The sequence below is a fragment of the Accipiter gentilis genome, chromosome 11 (genome assembly GCF_929443795.1).
Source record: "Accipiter gentilis chromosome 11, bAccGen1.1, whole genome shotgun sequence".
NCBI lineage: Eukaryota > Metazoa > Chordata > Aves > Accipitriformes > Accipitridae > Astur > Astur gentilis.
The window spans coordinates 2,684,479-2,706,732 of record NC_064890.1 but is presented as its reverse complement, the minus strand read 5'-3'; the positions used below and the strand labels follow the sequence as shown (position 1 = coordinate 2,706,732).

Here is a 22,254-nt window from a genome sequence, read left to right as displayed (position 1 = left end):
CTAATATCTTGTCTGGTCAAGTACGATGGAATTTTTCTTGCAAACGTGTTGGGGGAAAAATCTTCACTCCAGCAGCTGGCTGGTGGCGAGAGGTACATAGTCATCCTTCATGCCTAAAGCCTTTGATTTTCACTGCTTTGCGAAAAAGCCTGGAAAACTAAGGCAAGCGTCAGCCCTACGATAAAAATTCCCATTATCAAGAAGGATATAAATTCCTCCTTAAGGGAAAGCAAACAACGTTTTGCTGATACTCTTACTGCTTTAATTCATATCTAATTTTTTAGGTCGAAGCATGGTCATCGTGATTGCCAAGCAAATTCTTTTTGGGCTCCTTCGCTTGCCGGCGGCTGCTGGGGTGCAGGGTACGCCAAGGCTCGGTGCCTGCCCGCTGCCTGGCACCAGCCGATAACTTCTTTCCCGATGCCCCGCAACACAGCGCCTTGCCCTAGGAGTACGAAAAAGATCTCAAAATTCGGTGGGAGGTGGGAAACCTTTTAGATCTACAGCTTCTCCTGTGTTGTGGGACCCTTTGTATTACTGAGCGTCGCTCTGAATAAGACAACTCTTCTCCTGTGTTACAGTTTGGCTGCTTTCCTCAGTTGTAAGTAGCCCTTGTAGGGACAAAATGGAGGGGGGGAAGTGCTCTCTGAATACTCCCTCCATCAGATAAGGCTGCTTCTGCTTCTGATTTTTCTTGATGAACAGTAGTTTTCAAAGTAAGTTTTGTGGCTGTTTGAAGCTGAAAGGTTAGGCCCACAGCAGAGGGGGACCTCTGAACTCAGTACTCCTTTCTGCCGCAGAATGGCTTACATCTATTTTTAAAGAGAGAATGATGGATTTGCAGACTGCAGTTATAGGTGGTACAACACGGCTTGGAGATAGCCTTGTCCAGACTTTTCAGTGCTGGTGCAAGAAGAAGCTTCCACGCTCAGGGAACGTACTCTGAGGCGAAGGAATAACTTTGGTTTGTGCCCATTCCTCTGCCTTCTTTTAAAGTACGTGCTTGATGCCAAGTTTAATTTTTGCTTTTGCCATTTCTAGTTGCTCTGTATTAGTGTGTGCACTTCTTCTTGTGGTTGAAGAGCACTTATTTCTTTTAATTGTGAAATGATAATACAAAGTATTCCAAGATGTAAGACTCTGAGCTAGATAGTTACTGTTGATAGAGCCTGCTGAATCGGCAGAAACCACAATATTTTTTTTTCTAATGAAGCTGAAACATTAAAATCTTGGCTTCTTTACTGTTGAATGCTTTTAAGTAAAATTTCAAGTAAGAAAATTGGTAGTACTTGAAGAGTGTTTTCAACATGTAACTTTTGAGCCTTTCATATCCTTGATACCTGCACAGCAGTAGCAAGAAGTAGAATGAAAAAATAATTTAAAGAACTGTCTTAGGAAATTTCTGTGAAACAGAGCTCATAGGACTTCTTGATCATTGCTTAGGAGAGATGTTTGAGTTTCCTGTCTATAGAAATGTACAGAAACACATATGGAAAGGACTGGTCATTCTTCTTTCTGGAGTTTGTTATATTAGGTACAGTGTGATTCTGACATACTGGCTCCTATGAAATTGTGTTTTATTAAAGTCGCCAGGTTATTCTTGTGCTAGCAATGGCTTTGATTAAGCACTGTATTAGGGTCATATCCTAGAATAACAGCATTTCTAAATCCCTGGCTGCATTTGAAAGAATTGTGATTAAAGTTCTGGCTGTTTTCCTGCAATTGCTAATGTCTGCTGAGGGTTGAGTTACCCTCCCTTTTATTGGTGCTCGAGTTCTGTTACAGCCCCATGCGACTTCATGCCAATATCAGTGACAGTCTCCGGGGGGAAGCAGTTTTGCATTAAAATGCAAGAAGTAAAAGCTGTAGCAATATTAACACAGGGGTCTAGAATTTCCAGTGCGACTTAATAGCCATAGTGTTGGTTGTTTTCTAAAGTCTAATTCATCTTTGATTGAATTTCAGGCAAAACAAAGCAAGGAGGATAAGGAGGTGGGGAAACCCATCTAAAAGAGATTATGGATGAACAGGTTGAAAAATGCTGCCTGACAGGTCATACTCTGAGCAATCTGATAATTTCTGCTGGCGCAGGGAGTTGTTTTGTGCATTTTGTGCACTGGCATGGACAATGCATTTCGGTTCCCTTGGGGAAAACCCGTGTTATTAGTAGGGATCATTCTGCATATTGCTGGAAAATGAATTAATTCACACTAGTGTATGCACAGATGAGGAGTAAGGACATTCTTTTGTCGTTATAAATTTATAGAGGCATCACAGTGCTGAATAACCAAGTAGGATTTATTTTGCCTTGTTTTACATGCCAGATTTGTAACTTTTTCAAGACTTGTCAAAAGATTGGCAAATTTATCTTCATTAGAACCGATGCATTCATTAATATGTGGAAAAGAAGTCTAAGATTTCTTGGGCACTGTGATGGTTACCATAGTCCCGGCCGTGTACAGTTTCTAAATCCTCTGTTTCCTTCCCATGTGCTCATGTTAAAAAATTAAGTATTTCTGTAGATGTATGCTTCTTCTAGAAGACCGTACAACATTTTACGCTGTTTATTTCATGATGTCTCATACCAGGCCCGTAAGAGGGGCTTTAGCAAATCTGCTCCATCTCGGAAGTGGGTGAATGGAGATGCAGCCTTCTCCAACATCATGCCATGAGCCTACAGCCTTGTCAGATGTGTCTTGCTGTAACTACTGATTCCTTTGTCTAAAATGGCCATGAACTTTTAAGTATGAAAAAGGAAGATGAAATGCGGGAAGTTTTAGAGTTCAACAGTTTATAAGAACATAAAACAATAAATGACTGTATGTCAGGAAATATCTTTGTCTTATTTCACTTGCTTTCTCTGTTTGCTCGCTGTTTCTTTTCTTCTGACATTAACACTGAATAGAAAACATGTCAGGAATATAAAAAATTCAGGTAGGAGCCATTTGCCACTACAGGAGATAAGATAAAGCAAGCTTTAAGAAAATAGTTGAAAAGTGAATGCAAGGTGTAAGTAATCACAGTTCATTAGCTCTAGTATGTTTTCTGGCTTTGGATAAGGATTTATGCTGCAGCCACGCTTTGGACGAGCTTACATCTGTACACAGTAGTTTTAGGGAAACCAACAAAATAGTAAATATGCAAGCTGACAAATACATTAATCAAAGTGCCTGCTGCTGAGTCGTGTGGCCTGGGAAAAAAAAAAAAGAGGAGAAAGAAAAGTATGCATTTTAAACAATTTCTGCAGCTGAAAGGAGACTTTACATATGTGGCTGACACAGTGATCAAATGATAAAGTACAGTCAAATTGAACCTCAACCTTTTGTACAGCCTGTGAAAGTGAAGGCACGCTGCAGTTTTTCAAGGCAGATGGAGTGTGAGCAACTAATAAATCAGGTTTTGAAACATTAAAGAGCAACTTATTTAAATGCATATGGTGTTGGATCTCAGACAAGACAGTATAGGAGAGCGTAAAAGGATTGGGCATGGGAACATCAGCAGAACAATATGTCTGTGCACCAGCTATGTGACTGCATCCAAATCAGCTTCTTGTACTGAAGTCCTGCTAGGTCCTAAATGAAGGGTAATGACAGCTGGTCAAAAGCAAAAGCAGGAGAAGCTGTTTCAGGTAGAAATTTCAGGCAGTGAATGGGATAGGTGGTGCAGTCGGTTTGGTAAGTTGGAGCCATATTCTCCTTTAAACGGAAAGCTGAAGTCGAAGCATTAGTTTCAAAACAGTGAATAAAACCTTTGTTCCTTTTTGTCTACAGCGTTTCTCAAAATAGCTTTACCAGGGGAAGGTCGGAGTCACTATTTCAATTCCCCTTTTGGGAAACTGAAACACAGAAACCTGACTAAGGTCAGAGAGGCCATATTAGACCCATTACTTGGATCCAGATCTGCAGTTGAGCACTAGTAAAAATTCTGAAAATGTGAAGTCTGGGTTGCATGATCTGCATCAGCTGCCTGTTTGTTTCTGGATTGATTTTTACGATTTTGATAGCAACGTGTGTTCTGGTGGCTGAGAACTCTGTACAGAACAAAATGCCATGCTGCTGTCATGGTGAGTAGGACTTGTGCTTGTGATCCCTCTGAGCAGGGAGGCAGTTTGTGGCAGTGTTGCCTCTCTTGCTTTTGGATATTATTTTTCCTTCAGCATGGTTTGAAGCTGAGCATGTGCTCTACAAACTTGGACACAAGCTACAGCTCCCTTCCCTTCTTTCCCAGTTTTATACCTGGAAGGGATTTGTGATGGTCCAGCCATCAGACTTGACTTCAGTTGGGATTTTTAGATCGTTGTGGTGACTGACATGGTCCCAACTCCAAAGCAAACGGGTTGGTGCGTATTTTGGAAGCTCTGGAGTCCCGTGTCTGTCCTACTTCCCCAGCACAACAGCTCCATCGCTCCATGAGCAAACTGAGAACGAGCAAGGAGCCCTGCCTTAATTTCTGCACAACATTTGTGTTTTTCCAGTGAAACATTTTTAGGTTGGAAAGCTGCTCTGCAACCTGTGTTAGGAGCATCATACGAAAAGCTGCTGCTGGGAGAATTGCTGAGATTTTTTTTCACTTAAGGAAATATTACAGAAATGAGATGTGAGGTACTTTAGAACCTTAACAATAGCTTCCTTGTCTTTCTTCCTCCACTTCATACCTTTTTCATCTTAATTCCCACCCTACCTCTCTGTCAAAGACAACAAATATGTACGAACTAACTGAACGCATTGAAGTATATAGTGTGTAGTGGATTTAGGGTGTACCCGTACTTGGCTACGGCAGTGTTGGCATCTCCTGTGCAGAGTTTAGTACCAGTGACAAGTGATGGACAGACTGGAAGCTGGGAACAGTCTACTGCCCTTGGAGACAGTTAATCATCTCGGAGCTCCCTTCCTACCACTGCAAAGCCCTCGCCCCAAGGATTGACAGCCAGTATTTTACAAGTAGTTAGCCACCTAATTCCCATTGATTTTGGGTCTCTTGTAGTGTCAATGCCATCATCTCTCTGATCGCTGTTGATTTTGGTAGAAGGTAGGGTGCCTATATGTTTTTAAACATCAGTCCCTTACTGCTGACAGTCTGATCTATAAATTCACAGTTGCCATGATTAAAAAGAGTGTGTGATTAAGAGAAGCAAACAAGGAATTCAGTCTTTCCTCCATCAGAAACCTTTGCTAAATTGCTTCTCCCCTCAAGCAAGGAAGTAATCAAGTATTGGCCGGAGCTTATTCTTGTCTATCTTGATTATGTGTGGATTTCTTTTTTTTTTTTTTTTTTTTTCTTTCTTTTTGGTCTGGTGCCTTTCACCTCCCTTACTCCCATTGCAAGTGAGGGAATAGGAGCCCCAAGTGCTGCGTTAGCGGGCAGGTAGATCACTGCCAGAAACAGTAGCGTGCTCTCTACTGCAGTTTGTGGGTGAAGAGGACAGAGGGAACATCATTGCTACATCGGAGCAAACAGAACAGTCTGCCTGAAATAATCCACTAGATGCCACTAGAAGATGAGATCTCTCTTGTCTAGTCCATGGAGTCCTAAAGCAGTGGGTGTTTGAAGGGCTTTCTAGAAGAATTTTGTATATTCACTTATAAATAACCATTGCTTTACTGTATTACTTGGAGGGCTGAGTTTCAGTTGCATTGGCAGATCCGTAACAGCTCCCATGCATGGTTTGCAGGAGTCTGGCAAGACAGGGGGGCAACATGGCTCAGAAAGAGAAAATTATTAACCCAGAGTTGACCTACACGAGTGGGAAAGTGTAGTGTTTCAAGGCTGTCTGCCAAACAGTATTCCTAATAAAAGTGTAAGTCTTCAAACATGGTGTTTGTCAAAAGGAAGGTCTGTTGATTTGGAAGGTTAATGATTATTTTCTGGGGAGCTGGCCTGCAGACCCAGGCTGGTTGAAACATGGGGCTGGACACTTCTGGGGTTTTTGTTCTATTTGTTCACTTGGATAAACCTACTCAGCTTCAGGGAAGACCTACCTACATTCCGTTGTACTGCTTATAGGGCTGCCTGTGTAAGGTCAAGGTGCTTGACGCGCTCACAGAAGCTACTTTTAGGTGCGGGATGCTGGATTCCCTATGTGCTTTGTTCCGTGGTGGAGACTGGTCTGGAATGTGGACCAGATGCTTCCCCATCCCTTCCCTCTTCCCTGCTGAGGGCTGGTGGTATAGGAAAGCAAGGTATAGGACAGCTGGTTGCTGAGCCCTTAATTCAAGCATTCGCTGCACGGTGTGCGCTCTACTAAAGCAGGTATCTTAGAGCAGTTTGAAAAATGGCCTGAATGCAGTTAAGTTTGATGATTCAAGATGTGCAAAAGAATTTTAGAGCAGGATCAGTTTTGTCCGTTTCCTTATAAAAAGAATTTAAATGTGCATGCCAAAACGTTGAATCACTGCTGCGAATGAGTGTAGTGAAAAGAGGACTTGGTGCTTGTGTTGTGTGTGGCTTTGTTTAAGGGGATGCAGTTGTAAGACAATAGAGTCCTGATGTACAGACATATGAAAAAGCAGGAGACTTCCATCATAAAACTCCATAGTTATTGTTCTGTAATAGCACAGATCAATCACTTCTTTCCATTGAGCTCTGTTTTATAATATCCTGCTTTGCTCTCTTTGGGCAGCTTTTGCTTTTTTCCCTTTCATGCTAAATCAAAATTTGAATTTCCATACCTTGAAGATGGCGTGCAGGTAATAACTGTGTTGTTGATCTCCACATAATCAAGAACCTTTGGGAAGGACCATAATATCTAACCTGGTTCCTTTTCTCCTATAAGTTTGCTCTGACACTCGGAGTGGAGGAGGTGGCATTGATTTGCAAGCTGTGTTGATTGCTTGATTGTTGTGGCTTCAAAGCCTGTTTCTTTATTCTTTTTGTGGTTGCATAGATTAACGTGAAGTGGCTCACTAGGAAAGGCGCTTTGATCACAGAGAGGTGCCGAAGAATTGCTCACTACGTGCCTGGAACCTGTTTAGCTGGAAAGTTTGCAGTCACAGAGAGATTAATGAAGTTGTCCTGTGCTAACATGGGATAAGGGGGGAAGAGAGCAAAGAGGGAAGGTTTTCCTATGCTACTCATGGGTTTTGGGTGCTTGCTGTTTCTATTGACACCAAATAAATATTTCTTGGATGTTTTGGAAAAGGGTTTACTTATTAGCTAAACGTTTTTGTGTCCGATAGGCTTTAAAGCATATAGGGGCTGAGGATGGAATGGAGTAGGACAGCTACAGCTCTGAAACAATTAGGTAAAGTCTTATGGTGCTCTGAAGTGACAGTGTAAGAAATTTCACCTTTTCAAAGTACTCCTCTTAGAGGTGGAGAGAACTTTGCTTACATTCTTGTTACAAAAAAGAAATTACTTTATTACTTACTATGATTTTAAAAGGTGCCAGGAGCTTCTTAGAAGATGCTGAGCTACCTCCTCTGTGATGTCTTCATGTCCTTCAAGGAACAGATCAAGAGAGGGAGCAGTGTGTGATCCCTCTTCAAACATGATTTTGAAGAGTAAAAACTTCCATATAAATCTTAGACTTTTATGGAGAAAATTGTTTCCAAAAAAAAACCACCAACCAAACCCCAACAAAAACTAGGAAAAGGAAATATAAACACTGTTATTGTTTCTGGGGTTTTGTTGGGTTTGTTTGTTTAGGTTTTTGGGGTTTTGCGATTTTTGTTTGTTTGTTTTAATTTAGTGGTAGAGAAGTTCTATTGATAAAGGAGGAAATTGCAGGATATGTCTCAGTGTGGTTTTTGGTGGGGGGGTTGTTACAAATTAAGCAGTCTATGTAGACATAGCAGTCCATGGTTATAAAAGGTAACGAGCTCTATATTAATTGCAAAATTATGGATCAGGAAACTCCTTGCAGTGTATTCCAGGGTTTTGTCTTTAAATGAGGAGCCATGATTTGTGTGATGGTGTGTATCTAACTGAAGGTTTGTCTTCGTTACTGTTTCAGTACACAAAATTGGTATAGGAATACCGAGAAGAAATTTAATTCATTTGCAAAGCACCCTGAGGCACTTTCTGAATAATGTTAATCCTTAGCATTTCTGTCATGTGCTTCAATATGTTTTTCATACAGAGTAAATTAGCAAAGTCTGGGTATACCTCAAATTGTGGTGGGCACCTTTGAACTTGAGTTACTTCATAGCAGAAGAAACTCTCGTTTTTCTGGAGAGATCCCTTCTGGGACAAGAAATCTTGCCATAGCTCTTCTGAGACCTGCTGTGTATGTATAACAGTATAACAGGATGTTAGCAGTAAACTTGGGATATCCATGACGAATGTTTAAATTTTTAAAATACTAGGCAGAATGGAAAACTTGAAGCACTCTTAATGTTTGCTCAGACTGCAAATGCGTGCAGATTCTAGCTTTCTTGGTAATCTAATGCTTTTTCATATTGAAGCATGACATTTTAGGCTCCATTTCAGAAACATTCAGCTGCGTTACTAATGGACCCGTCTCTGACTCCCACTTGCAGCAGTATTCAGGTGGGCACACTTCATTGCTAGCACAGCATGAGGATATCATTAACTCTATGACAAATTTCACTTCACCGCAAAGTTTTTCTTCTTTTTTGTTGTTGTTTCATAATTTATTACTAGATGCATTAAATCAGCAAGCTGGTGCTCTTAAGAAGGAACTGCTACAACAATAGTACTTTCTGACACCTGTGAAAGTTTGGGGTTTTTGCCTAGTGCCTGTGAAATGTGGCTATTACAGTTTCTTGCCTTACACTAAAAAAAAAAAAAAAAAAAAAAAAAAAAAAAACCAAAAAAAAACCCAAAGCAAAACCCAAACAACAAAAAAACCAAACGCTGCAGCCCAAATGAAAGACTTTTGTAGTGTGGCATTGCTGAAGCAATGATGTATACTCAGTCCAGATGGTTATTGGAGTGCTCCGTATATCGTGATGTTTTACATTGGTGAGCGTCGATGGTTAGTCCCATAGTCGGTGCTCTTAGTGAGCTGTCATGGCAATAAAGTTGAGCACTTGCATATAGTTGAAAATCTTCAGTGCCCACTGGGAATTAGGCTTTACAGCTCCTTTTCCTTAATGAGGCAGATCATTTTCTTCTCTTGGAGTCTGCTCATGTGTACGTGGCATTCGTTCAGGACAGCCCGGCAGTACAGTATTTGCATGCTTAGCTCTTGTTTGGGAGACCGTGCAAACTGGGTCTCTGATAATCATCTTGATAAGGAGGAAAAAACAACCCACAACACAATGGGCTTGTTTTCCCATTCTTTTTTTATCTGCTGGCTGTTTTCTGTGGAGCTGCCTGGTATGGGTTTCTTTGGATGAATGATCCACCTTTGGGTTCACCTCCTGAAAGACATCCTCTTGTTAGGAATCAGTAAGGATGAAGGGATATTCATGGTGTATTTTTATGGAGACGCCTGTTGGCTCTCCAGGACCGGGACATTGTCTGCAGCGGAGGTATCATGTTGGCTGCTCAATGTAAATGCGCATTTCAGACCTTGATGTAGTCAGGGAGAGTCCTCGCTAGAGATTTGCACTCGAATATACAGGCAAAGGTATGTCATAAGCTCTCTCTTGCTCCATTTTGGGCTTTTCTGCAACGGCTATCGTAATAAAACTACTGTGCTGTAAATTGTGGTAAATGGCAGCATTTGCTTGTCTGTGCTGTGGCTGTGCACGAATGGAGCTGTGCTGCTGTCAGGCTACGGCAACTTCGTTTGGGGTCCGTAGAAGTATGATGGCACCGTCGCGAGAAGTAAAGGTAGGAGATCCAGTGCAGGTTGCTGGCGTTAGCAAGAACTCTTGCAATGCTGGGTTGTTGTTGGTGTGTATGAGACATCATCAGGAATAAGATTTACGTCTCGGCGTATTTTTTTGAGGTACAATATTTAAATACAAACAACATTACTTTTTCTTGTAGCTTACACCTACATGCAGAACATTCATTATTAGTAATTGAAAGCTAAGAGCGGAGAAGTTGTAAAAGCGTATTTTTCTCTCGGTGCTGGTGTTCCGTTCTTCTCAAATCTCACATAATATGGCCAAGCAGATAAGACAGATTGTTTTATTCCTTGCTGTGGAGTTCATCCCAGTCAATAATATTGATTAGTGCAGGGTGACTTGATGTAACAAGAATAACACCCTTTTCTTAATTTGAGCCTGTATTTCCTAGTTCATGCCTCAGTAGTTCATGCTTGGATGAATTCTTCAATAAGTCAGTTAAGACACAGACCCCACTGGAAATTGCAGGGTCTGACATTAATAGGGGAAATGAATAATTTTCTTTTCCTAGAAGTTACGCCTCTTTTTTCCACGATTAAACTGTCACATTGTGCAAGTTAACTTTTTAAAATGCAAAATGAAATTCTGGAACATTTTTTTTTTTTTGAGCTACCTATTTCTAATTACAATCAGTAAATTTTTATAAACTCTGTTCTCAGCTGCTTCTTTGTGCTTCCTGAGTCCTTATGTTAGTGCAGGATTTATCAAGAAGCTCCATGTCCTAAAGGTGCATTTGGGGAGCCGAGTCAGCTTGTGGAAATGCTGCAACTGCAGCTATCCACAGGATGGATGCATGGATTTCCCACTCCACAAGGAATTTAATATTGTCCCTTTTACCAGGGCACCAAAACAGCATCTTTGAATCTACACCAGTGCTGTGAATTCTTGTACAAAATACTCCTGACCTGGAGGGATCATTTAGGGTATGGAAGAACTGGTGTCAGTGACCTGCTTGGTCCTTGGACATTGCTGTGAGGCTGCTGACAGGAGGGTCGATTAAATCAGGTCATCGAAGAGCTTTTTTTGTAGGTTGGTTACAGGTAATGGCCTAAAGCATATAAACTTTAGTTTGAAAAGAAGATCGAGTCACTTACTCGTGGGTTGTGTTCCTCCTCTTACACTTTCCAGTGTGGAGAAATTCTTCTTCTTGTTTCGAGGCAGATAGATGTCAGGGTCAAAAAAATGCAATAATCTGCTGCTGTTGTTTTGATTTCAAGTACTTTGTCATTTTCCTACCTATAAAGCTATCATAGTAATGTGATTAGGTTCTGTATTTATTATTATTCAATCATTAAGGAGAGTTCACATGCAAAATGAAAAGGACTTGACAGTATTTGGGCTAAGTCTTTGCCTAAATTCTTATTCTGGGTTATTTAAGATTCTTAGCCAAAAACCTTACTTGATAGGGTTGCTTGGCAGATGATACCTGCAAGATGATGGTCTGTGCTTTGTGACGAGGGAGCATGACCAATATACAAGGGTTTGTTTATGTGCTGAATTACTGCTAATTTCAGAATGAGATTTTTTTCTGATGCTGTCATTTGCTTCTGTGTGGGGCATCTGGCTTGTTCTCCTAAAAATGTTTTCTTCTGGAAGGGTAACAAGTGGACTTTGTTGCTATCAGCAAATGCAAGGGTTTCAGGAAATTGAGATTTGCCTTCTTCCATTTTTTTCTCTCTCAGTATCCGAATTTTTCAAGTGTTTTGGTGTTAGGAGCTGCCTATGGAAGTGACTTTGGTTCAGCTGTAATGACATGCAGGTGGGTGTTTTCATGCCACTTGAAGTCCTGCAGTCTGGGCCTGAGGTGTATAAATAACACTCTCTGAGCTTGTGTTTTACTACCAGGGAGTGTGCCAAACTCAAAAAGTTAATTTTTCCCGTAGCTGAGACCCTATTTGTATGTAACTGGAACTTGAGCAAATGGGACTTCTGCTAGGGAATTACAGTACTTGGTGCAGGACGTGGACTCCTGAGAGACCCAGTAGTGTGAAATGTAATAAGTAAGTTAAAACGTCGTGTCACTTGCAATCAAAACCAAGCTACCTTCCAAGGGATTGAATGGTGGCATCAGTCGGAGGTGCGGGAGCCTTCCCTACAGCGATGTGGAAGCAGCAAAATTCAGTGAAGTGCTGCTCTTAAAACCCTTTCCAAGCATCATGTGCTTCAAAATACATCTTAGCCACGTGGACAAGACTTTGAGTGTTTATTATACAAGATGAAGGCCCTCGTGCTTTTGAGAAAGGGTGGTTTAAGTGTGTGCTGATGTGCTTTGTGTTAGGTTTTGGGCTGTTCCGGCAACTGCTCAAGTCACTGAACCTTCAGGCTGGAGGTCCTCGTTTGTCGGAGGGTTGGCACTTTGAAGAACCATGAGCCTCAAGTCTCTTAATGGTGTCTGGGCATCTCTCGTCTGTGGGATGGGTATCACGTTAGCACCTCCAGTCGGGTACACTGGGCTTAGCTCAACCGATATGTTCACCTGACGTGGCTGGGAAACTCTTCTGCAGTTGAAACCAGGTCCTGTGCCGTAGGAGACCTGCACTTACCAGTCTTTCTGGAATACTGTCGCCAGCTATGGAGGGAGGAGCCTTAAAGTAATGAATGAATACGATCTGTATTGTTCCTGTTGCCTTAGGAGTACTTTCTCGGAGCAGAAAGAGGATAGGAAGAGCGTATCTTCACGTTAATTACTGATCTTTCACTAGGAATGAAGCATTTACAGACAGACCTAAATGTTTAATTATCACTTACTGTGTAAAAATCAAGGGATGTTCAGATCTGTTAGACAACTTGTTTCATGTTATTTTCCAGGAGGACCGGATGATAACTTAATTGAAGGTGGCGGATCCAAGTTTGTCTGCAAACCAGGAGCCAGGAACATTACCATCATCTTTCATCCCCTCCTCAGGTAAGTAAGGCTGTCTATGTATTTCTAGAGGTGCAAATAATTAGAATAAGTAGAATTAACCTTCTTTCTTTATGGGCACATTGCCACTTCTGAGATAACATCCCACAGCAGTGGGCTTGCTGTAAAGTTGTTGACGTGCAGATTTGTAAAAAGTAATCGCTAGCTGAGGTTGTTGCTAGTGCTCTTTAATCTTTTTCAAAATTGACTAGCATACCAAGTGGGATTGCTTGTCTGGGTGACCCTGTTTCATTGACCAGTGTAAGTTGTTATTGACCCAAGCTGGGAAAAAAGTTTAGTTGCAGCCTGCCACAAATTGTTTATTGCTGACTGTCTGTTATGCTTATTAAAAAGTCAGAAGGATACTTTATGAACTGCAAGGTAAGTTCATTCTTTGATAAAGCAAATATGGTCTGTGGTCTGCAAATTAAATGCCTCATCTAAAGTGCCCTGCCAATTACTAAAATCTTCACAGCTCATCAAGGACTGCTGGAACTTTAAAACAGAGCAGGTCTATACTAAGCCTCTTTTCACCAAGTCACTCACCTCTGATACTTGAATTTTTCTCTCTTTACTTTACAATCTAACAGTTCATCTCTTAGTTTTGCCAGAATTAAATACTATGATGTTTTTCTTGGCTCACGTTGGTCTTCCACCTCTGCTTTTTCCTTGCAGGGTTTTCCTTTATTGTCAGACATGTCCTTACCTATTCAGTGGTGGAACCTTTAGAGAGCATTTGCCTCCTTGGTTCTGTTGGTATTACTCGCTATCATGAGTCACGTAGGCAACAGGGTATGTCCCTCGAACACTAAAAACAAGCAATATTAAAATAGTAATAAAAAGTAATGGGAATCTGATCCCCAGAGGATGGAATACCCTGACTGATGTCTCAGTAGCTGAGAACTGTGGTCATCTGTGACTTCTCAGGACTTAAAAATAAAGATGGAAAGTGCATAAATTCCTCCAAATTTAAGTTTCTGATGTCATGACACTAGATATTGGAATAATCTTGAGAACAGCACCTGCTGTGAGGACATACAAAAACTTGTTACGGTGTTTAAGATCTCTCCTTGAAAAAAGGGTTACGTACATTGTACACTCTTCATTTATCGCTAGATGCCCATAATGAAATGGAAAATTTCATAAACATATTTTGTTTCAACCTCTGTCACTTTTAAACAAAAGAAATGTGCTAAAAATAAATTTTCTACAGCATGATTTATGGTTTTCAGCTATTATATTATGAGAAAAGATGGACAGTGGTTAAGATGCAATATGCTATTCAAGATACAACCACTATAATATGGACTTCAATCTCTTAATCTTTAATGAATTTACAGGCTTCTTTCAAGCACAGAGCGGGGTGATGATATTCTTATTTTTATTGATGAGGTATTTCACATTGATTTAGAAACCGGTGAAAATACTTCTTTCTATTTGCCTTCCTGCTTAATTTTTCCCCTTTTTTTTGCCATCTGAGTCAAACATGAGTGCTCTGCTTTAAATAGCACTTCTCACAAACACTTCACTTTCATTACCAGCTTGCAAGATAGGCAATAGAAATAATTTGCCTCATAAAAAATAATTGCATCAAGATTAAGGTATCTGCGTACAATATATTTTTCATGCTAACCATCTGCAACATCTTAACTTCCTTGCATTGAGTAGTTCATCAATAAGTGCATGAAGAGAAGGAAAAGACCCTGTGACCGAGCTTACCCTTTTCTCACTGCAGAATGGGGTGAGTTTGGGTGTAAGTGAAGACTGTAGAAACTTGTTTAATGTGTTTTTTTGCTTAATTTAATGATTGACAGAGTAAATGCACGAGTCCTTGCTATCTTAGATTTAACTCATGATCCTCAACTTTGGTGTGTGCATGGTGCGTGGGGTGCGGCATATCTGGGATGACCAGGAACTGGATTTCTTTTGCTGATAATAATTACCTGTAGGGAATTCTGTTCCTGATGGGAGTTGATAGCAATGACCTGTCCTACCAGCAAACTGGCTTACCCACTGAGTCCTGTTAAAATTGGCTATAAGGTGCTGGCTGTGGTTGTAAAATGCTGAATATTGTGGATTTGCTAAAATATTGACGTTTGCAATAATTGCTAACACATCATCTTATGTGTGCATTCCTTGTTGGTTAGATCTTTGTCACCCTTCTCTAGATGTTATCGTATAAGTGTCAAGCTCTTGACGAGGTAATTGCGGCAGAGGTGTGAAATTTTCACTTGCTTTATTTTCCATTTGTTGTCGAGGTTCTTTATGGCCTGCCTCAATCATCTTTCATCAATGTCGCTTGTATAGGCTTAAAATGAATCTGTTTTGAATTAAAAATGATCAATATTTTATTTAGAAGGGTTTTTGTTTGGTTTTTTTCTTATTTTTATCAAGTTCACATAAACATGTTGACAGAGAAGTTTTAGCACTGTATGGGCTAGCTGATTTTATTAGGAAGCTGAGTGCTTCTGGAAGTATTAAGCTAACGGGATCACTGAGAAACCAGACACTGGCGTGATGATTTAAAGCCTGAGCATCGCATTAAGTGATGGCTTTAAAATGTAATTCAGCACAGTAATGTTAGGGGGAGAGTTGTAACCAGAGCATTCATATTCATCAGTCTGAATTTTTCTTTTTTTTTTGTACTACTGATATGAAAAATGTCATTGTCTATCACATCAGAGTTGCACAATCACAGTGTTAAGTTTACTGGTTATAATAGCCTTTTTTTGGATCCTTCTTTATTTACAAACTGAGGTTGAGCGTGGCTCCAGATCCTTTTGAAGAACAGAGTCAGCAGGCTTTCAGGGGGCTCTGAATTAACCCGCGTATCTCCAGTAATGGAAGTTTCTTTGGGGAAACTCTTAACTAACCATGGAGTGCATAAGGGCAAATACATACGAATGGTTTTCAAAGTCTTCCTCCCCTCGATTTCATTTAGAGCATCGAGCCAGAGTTGGGAAGTGAGATGTTAATGCCGTTTGGGATGTGGGTCCCTAATTTCCACTAGGACAATCGAGACACACCAAGCCCCAGATTAATTACCAGGACTTAATGACACCACCACACACGTAATAAATTAATAGTGAATTTTTGGAAGACAAGTGGGTATTCTATTGGAGATGATTCCTGGGAATAGATTTTACTAACTACATATGAAAACTAATTGCACTTACAAATTGAAGAGGAATACACATCTGATTTTCCTTAATTACATATTGCGGGAGGTGTCAAAGTATAAAAGTTACCAAAAGCGTCCAGTTGCTTTCTTCATCCTTCACCGCTAACCAGCATCTGCGTGGATCCTGAAAGCGCTGGCGTTACTGGTCTGTGGACTAACGTCTCCCGCTGGAGGAGGGAAACGTGCAGGACCAATACTGACGCCCTTACGTTGTGGAATATTGAACAGCCTGAGTGATGTCTGTTGTAACATTTGTTTGGTGGGGATTTTTTTTTTAATGTTTATTTGTTTCAGCTGGCATTTGAAAGGCACTTGGCTCTTCAGGGTAATAATCATTTTACATATGCTTTATAGAGCATGTTTATTACCAGACAATTGAAGAACAGATGTCTGCAGTCTTGAGGCTTAAGGGGGAGGGACAGGAGGGACTGGAGATGGAGGGGATGGTGGCGTGTGGAATTGTGAAGGCACTGCTGACGCTAACTCAGTTGAACGTTGCTTGGATATTGGGTACTAAGGCCGCGAGGGTATCCATTTATTAATATCAGCCACACTTCATTAAGATCAAGCAGCAATTAAAAGGGTTGTAGGATGCAAGAGAAAGCAAAGCGTTCATTGATTCGGAAGAAGCAGTCGCTTCTAAGCAAGATTGTGTCCTTGTGAAGGAGTGGACTAGAGCGGCTAAATTGACCTGGCACCCTCTACCTCTCTCAAGCGGGCAGCGTCTGCCTGCCGCCATCTCCCTGCGCGCCAGATGGGAGGAACCGCGCCGAGTCAGGGATGTTCTAATCACTGCCTTTGATTTCAAAGTCTGGAGAGTAAGAAAGTGAGGAGCAAAGTGTGCATTTATTAGAGTAGCAAATAAAAAAAAGAGAGGAAGGAAAGGCAAAATTACTGATTCGACTGTGCTGATGAGGTTTGAGGTGCAAAGACTAAAGTTTAACGCTCAGGTGTGTGCATGGTCCAAGGCACTGCAAAGTTTGCTTGTTCTTGGTATTTCAGATTGGTTGGAGTGGGAGGAAAAGAGCAGGTAATAATCTGACATTTTAATTTAACAGTTAAGTGATTATGTTCACTTATGCTGGTCTCCATCATTTAAAGCAGTAGCTTTTTACTTGATAACATTTTTGGAATTTCCTGTTTCTTCCGGTTATGTTAATGGTAATAAAGGAGCGATTGCTCTTTTAAGAAATAAAATATTTCCATTAGGGAGTAATCAAGGAGAATAGTAATTTAGTTTTGCTGCCTGTTGATATCAGCATGTTCCTCGCCAACTGGTGGCAATCGGCACGGAACTGCTGAAGGTCAAATTTCGGACTCCGCTGGTAACCTGTCCTTGGGAGGGAGGTGCACGATGTACAGAATATGTACATACACACAGGTACATATGTATTAACAGTGATGTTTTAGCTTTCTGTGCTTTGGGAATAATCATGTCAAGCTTCTATTTAATTCAGGATCTGTCAAGATAAAAGGTACTGTATGTATAATTTAAATCCTGGGTTTATTTTGAAAATGTTGGGAGGGGATGGCAATGCTGTCATCGGTTCCTGTGGGGCATCTAAAGTCCTTTGGTCTGTGTGAGCATCAACTGCTGCTGCAGCTGAGCACTGTTCATAACTACGTAACTGCAACTGATACAAAACTGTGTATATAAGTAAGAACCCGTATGTACCTCGCTGATAATCCCTTTTATTAGTATATTTGTACAGCTGTAATAATAAACTACTAATTTAATTTTAAAATATGCTGTAATATCTTGTAGTTGTGTACTATAAAATTAATATTTGATAATATGGGGAATGTGTTATATGGGAAGCAAAAGGAGTGTGAAAATTAGATTAGTTTGTTAGTTACATTGAGTATGTTTAGACTATGTTAAACGATACCAAGTATGTTAAGAAAAATATGTAGTCTAAGAAATATATATTATTATTAAAGTGAATAGAAAATGTCAAATAATCTTAGGGCACAGGTAGTGCTAAATAATGAGAGCTGATGTCTCTAGCTTTTTGAAATCAAACCTAAAATACTTGATTTTAGAGAAATCGATAAAACCGACTCAAGCTGGGAGAGGGAACTTATTGACTGCTTAAAGTTTGTATTTCGGGTTGAATGATATTCAGAGGATAAGGAGTTAAGTAAAAAAACCCAAAAAACAACAAAACCAAACCACAAAAAAAAAACAACAAACAGGTGCTGTTATGTACATAGGAAGACTTTATTTGCAAACTTTTAAAGTCAGTGACCCCTTAAAAATATAACCATCTGGATTCCATGACTACTGTTTTTCAAGTCTTAGAGTCAGACATATCCCTTATCTTCAAAGACAGGGAAAAAATATCAGTTAGTTAATCTAAATCTGGCTTCTGCGAGGTAGGCAATATCTTCCCTTTAGAGGGAGGCAATGGAGGCAAGGAGCTGGTGCCTCTCCGCAGGCTCTGTGGCACGGCGAGACAAACGGGGCTCAGATCAGGAGCCCTTATCTCCTGCTTCTCATTACGGTACCGGTAGTCACCACGATGCTTAATATACCCATCTTTATTTTGGAATCATTAATACCCATCCTTGAGCATGACAGATGCTTGATGCAACTTTTCATACACTCGCTGTTTACTTCAATTGACCTGAATCGAGATCTTAAGGGAGCAATTTGACACCCACCTACTGAATTTTTTTCTCCCCCTGGTTTAATGAGTGTTTAGAAGACATTTAGTTGACGAGTCCCTTGCTGTTGACATTTAGTACTTTATATCTGTCAACAGCGGGAATGAATGTTTCTTGCAGGCGAATCCTAACTCTTTTCTCTTTGACAAGCTCTCATAAAGTCTGCGTTGCTGAATTATAAAGACACATTTCAGAAGAGCTTGTTGTTGTGACACTGCTAAGAAAAGGTTTAGTTCTGACTGAGGCCATCGCAGAAACAGGGCACATGCATGGGAAAGGGATGGGGAACAGCTTCACGTTTTGTGCTTTTTTTTTCCCCTGATGCTTTATGAGGACTGACAGTCTTACTGTGTGTGTCTGATTAAAGATGACAGTTTATAAAAACCTTAAGGTAAGGCTGTTCATTTTCGATGACAGAAAATAAAGCAGTCCCCCCCACACCTCCCACACAAACAAAAACTCTTACACGCCAAAAAAACTCTTAATATGTGGTGCATTGATTTTATATTGTCTGTCAGAGAATGTGCTTCAGCAGATCAGTCAAGTTTTGAGTTTTCAAACATGCTTCATCCATACGGAAAATCAACAGCCTGTCAGAAATTTCACATGTCTCCAGCTCCTCCTTTCCTTTGGGTGAAATACAACCTGAAGGAGGAACATAGAAATTTTGACATTTGCAAGAACTTAGGCTGAATAGCTGAAAACAGTGTTAATTCAATTCCATGATAATGAATTACTTCTAACCCGTATTATGTTCATCAAGCCAACAAAGTAGTTTCAGCTCATTTCTTAATGGAAGTGCTGCTTGAGTTTAGTTCTAGCATTTAACTAATGTTCTCAAAGAGCAGGATTAAAGTTCCCCATATTGCTGAACACTACTATTTTTATTATACTGTAAGTAGAGATTTGTGATGTCATATGAGTTTTCAGTGACTTATTTATTCCTTGTGAATACTGCATCGCAAGACGCGAGCCCTGTCTTAGAATAGAACAGTTTAGTCGGAAGGGACCTACGAGGATCATCTAGTCCAACTGCTTGGCCACTTCGGGGCTGACCAAAGGTTAAAGCACGTTATTAAGGGTATTGGCCAAATGCCCCTTAAATGCTGGCAGGCTTGGGGCATCGACCACCTCTCTAGGAAGCCTGTTCCAGTGTCTGACCACCTTTTCAGTAAAGAAATGCTTCCTAATGTCTAGTCTAAACCTCCCCTGGCGCAGCTTGGAACCATTCCCACACGTCCTCTCACTGGATCCCAGGGAGAAGAGGTCACTTCCCTCTCCACGTCCCCTCCTCAGGAAGCTGCAGAGAGCAATGAGGTGTCCCCTCAACGTCCTCTTCTCCAAACTAAACAAAGCCAGTGTCCTCAGCCACTCCTCATAGGACATGCCTTCCAGCCCCTCCACCAGCTTTGTTGTCCTTGTCTGGAGGCATTCAAGTACCTGAACAACCTTCTTGAATTGTGGAACCCAGAACTGCACACAGTACTGAGGTTGAGGCCGCACCAACGCTAAATACAGCGGGAATGACATCAAGTCTTGAGATACACCAGCCAACCTTGTGTAGATCTGCTCATCTCGTTCTTTCCCAAAGAGGTGCTGGGCATGGCTGGTGGATGCGGGTTAAGAAGTTTGCAAGAAGTGCTGGTTTCGTACTGTGCAAAGAATAATCATGGGTCTTCCCCCCATTAGAGGAGCAGGTGTTGGACTGGAAGAGGGTTATTTTTGATTTTCCGAGCTTGCCATAGTGTTACACAAAATTTTAATGTGGACAAAAGCCAGCACATCTTGTATATGGACCTGTAAATTTATTGTTACTCTAACTGGTGTTTTACTAAGTCTAATCAAAATAGAACAATTATTAGTAAGTAAACTTATGGTGAAATTACAATAGTTATACAAAACTGGATTTATAGACTGGATTATAAAGTTATTACTAATTCTCTTTAATATTTTAATTTAAAAATGAAATAGTTCTGTTCTGCCCATGATGGTAATTGGTAAGTGATCTCCATGTCTTTTTCTCAACCCACAAGTTTTTCCATCTTATTTTCTATCCTCTGTCCTGTTAAAGAGGCGAACTGAGAGAGTAGCTTGGTGGGGGTCTAGCAGCCGGCCAAGGTCGACCCACCACAAGAAGCTACTCTGGTCTTCCCAGGGTCTTACAGATCCCAGCAAGTCTTTGGAGCAGTCCTAAGAAGGAAGAGGATAAATTTGAGGAAATTCATTTTAGTGGGCCTTGCCCAGTACCAGGTGTGGCAAGTAGTCTGGGGAATTCCTCTTACATTTCTCACATTGTGTCACTGGACCAAATAATTTTACATCAGAGCGTTTCCTTACGCAAGAGCCAGCTAGCCAAGGCCTCTGAAAGTCAAGTCCACTAGCATGTTTTCCAGGCCTGAACGCTTTTTAAAAAAAATACACGTGCATTTTTCCTTAAGAGAATGTAATATGCCTGCAATTCTTTGGCTTTCTTTTAGCTCTGTTTCCATGTAAAACTGTGTGTATTAGCTAATATCTAGCTAATTTTACAATTTCACAAGGGCGTGCTCAGTTAAAATATCTTCTGTAAGTACTCATTTGATGGCTGCAAATTTATTTGGCAGAATTAAAAATAAAATCTGGGGAAAAGAGTTGTTTTTTTTTTTTTCCATTAATCCACATTTCTCCAACACAAACTTAAAGGCAGCCACACTGACTGATTTGCTGTCCGTGCTTTACACTTTACCCAGGTCGACAGATGAATTGGTTCAGATTATTGTAGCAGGGAACTGCGAGGTGAGACGGGGTTTGTAAAATGGGTAGCTTTCTTTCAAAAGAAACTTGAATCTTGTGTGAACTCAAACTGGCTGTAAATTGTCATCGCCTGGTGGCATCTTGTTAGCAGGATAGGTGCAAGAAGTTGATTAGAGTTGGTGAGCAACCTTCCTTGGTTACCAGAAGGTCATCTTTTCAGATTGCACCTGAGACTGAAGGAAAGGAGCTGGTGTAGTAGAAACACAGACCAAAAATCACACTTCTTTTATTTATTTTTATTTTACTAGTTACCTGCTAATCTGTTATACGGAACATTCTGCAAAGGTTTGTAGATGTTGTGTTTGTGAAATGAGAGATTAAATATGATTGAAATGGGTCTTACATGCATTGACATTTGTAGATTTTCTTTTTCCTGTTTCTTTTCCTTTTCTCCGCCCCGCCCTGAAGCATGAGTATTGTGGTACTTAAAAACCTCTTGGACAGAAAAATACTTAGCAAAGCTGGAAGGGAAGAATGGCTCCATTTATTTAATTTAACCATCTTAAGTACAAAATGGCTTAATCTGAAAATGCTTTAAGGAGCCTGAGTTACACATCAAGATCCAAATTTAATGTTTTGGCTTATCAGACGCTATAAATCTCTTCATTATCAGACGCTATAAATCTCTTCAGTCCAAGGTGAGATACTCCCATGCAGGAGCTGGTTCCTTTCTAGGAGCTCAGTTGGCATTGGGGAATGAATTTCCACAGCAGCTAAAACTTGCTTTACTAGCACCAGCTTTCATTTCAAATATAGCACGTACTACTCTGACGCTGAAAAAAAATCTGCAAAGCGACAGAAAAACTCACAAGGCAAAAGTAGAAAAGCATCCTTCATTTTCATTGTGGAAGAAAAGGGAAAAAAAGAACTTGACAAATTCTAAATTTATACTAAGTTTGTAATCTATGGAAGCTGTTCGGTAAATACATTAGTGAGGGCTTTCCCTGAATACG

The 22,254-nt window shown here is 40.5% G+C and overlaps 1 protein-coding gene across 1 annotated transcript in view; it reads left to right on the top strand.

The window, feature by feature from the left end:
* EXOC4 (exocyst complex component 4) overlaps positions 1–22,254 on the top strand; it is a 408,882-nt gene that overhangs the window by 178,861 nt on the left and 207,767 nt on the right. The window contains exon 10 of the mRNA XM_049813739.1: positions 12,567–12,663. Within this exon, the coding sequence (XP_049669696.1) occupies positions 12,567–12,663 (97 nt within the window). The remainder of the gene's footprint in view (positions 1–12,566; positions 12,664–22,254) is intronic.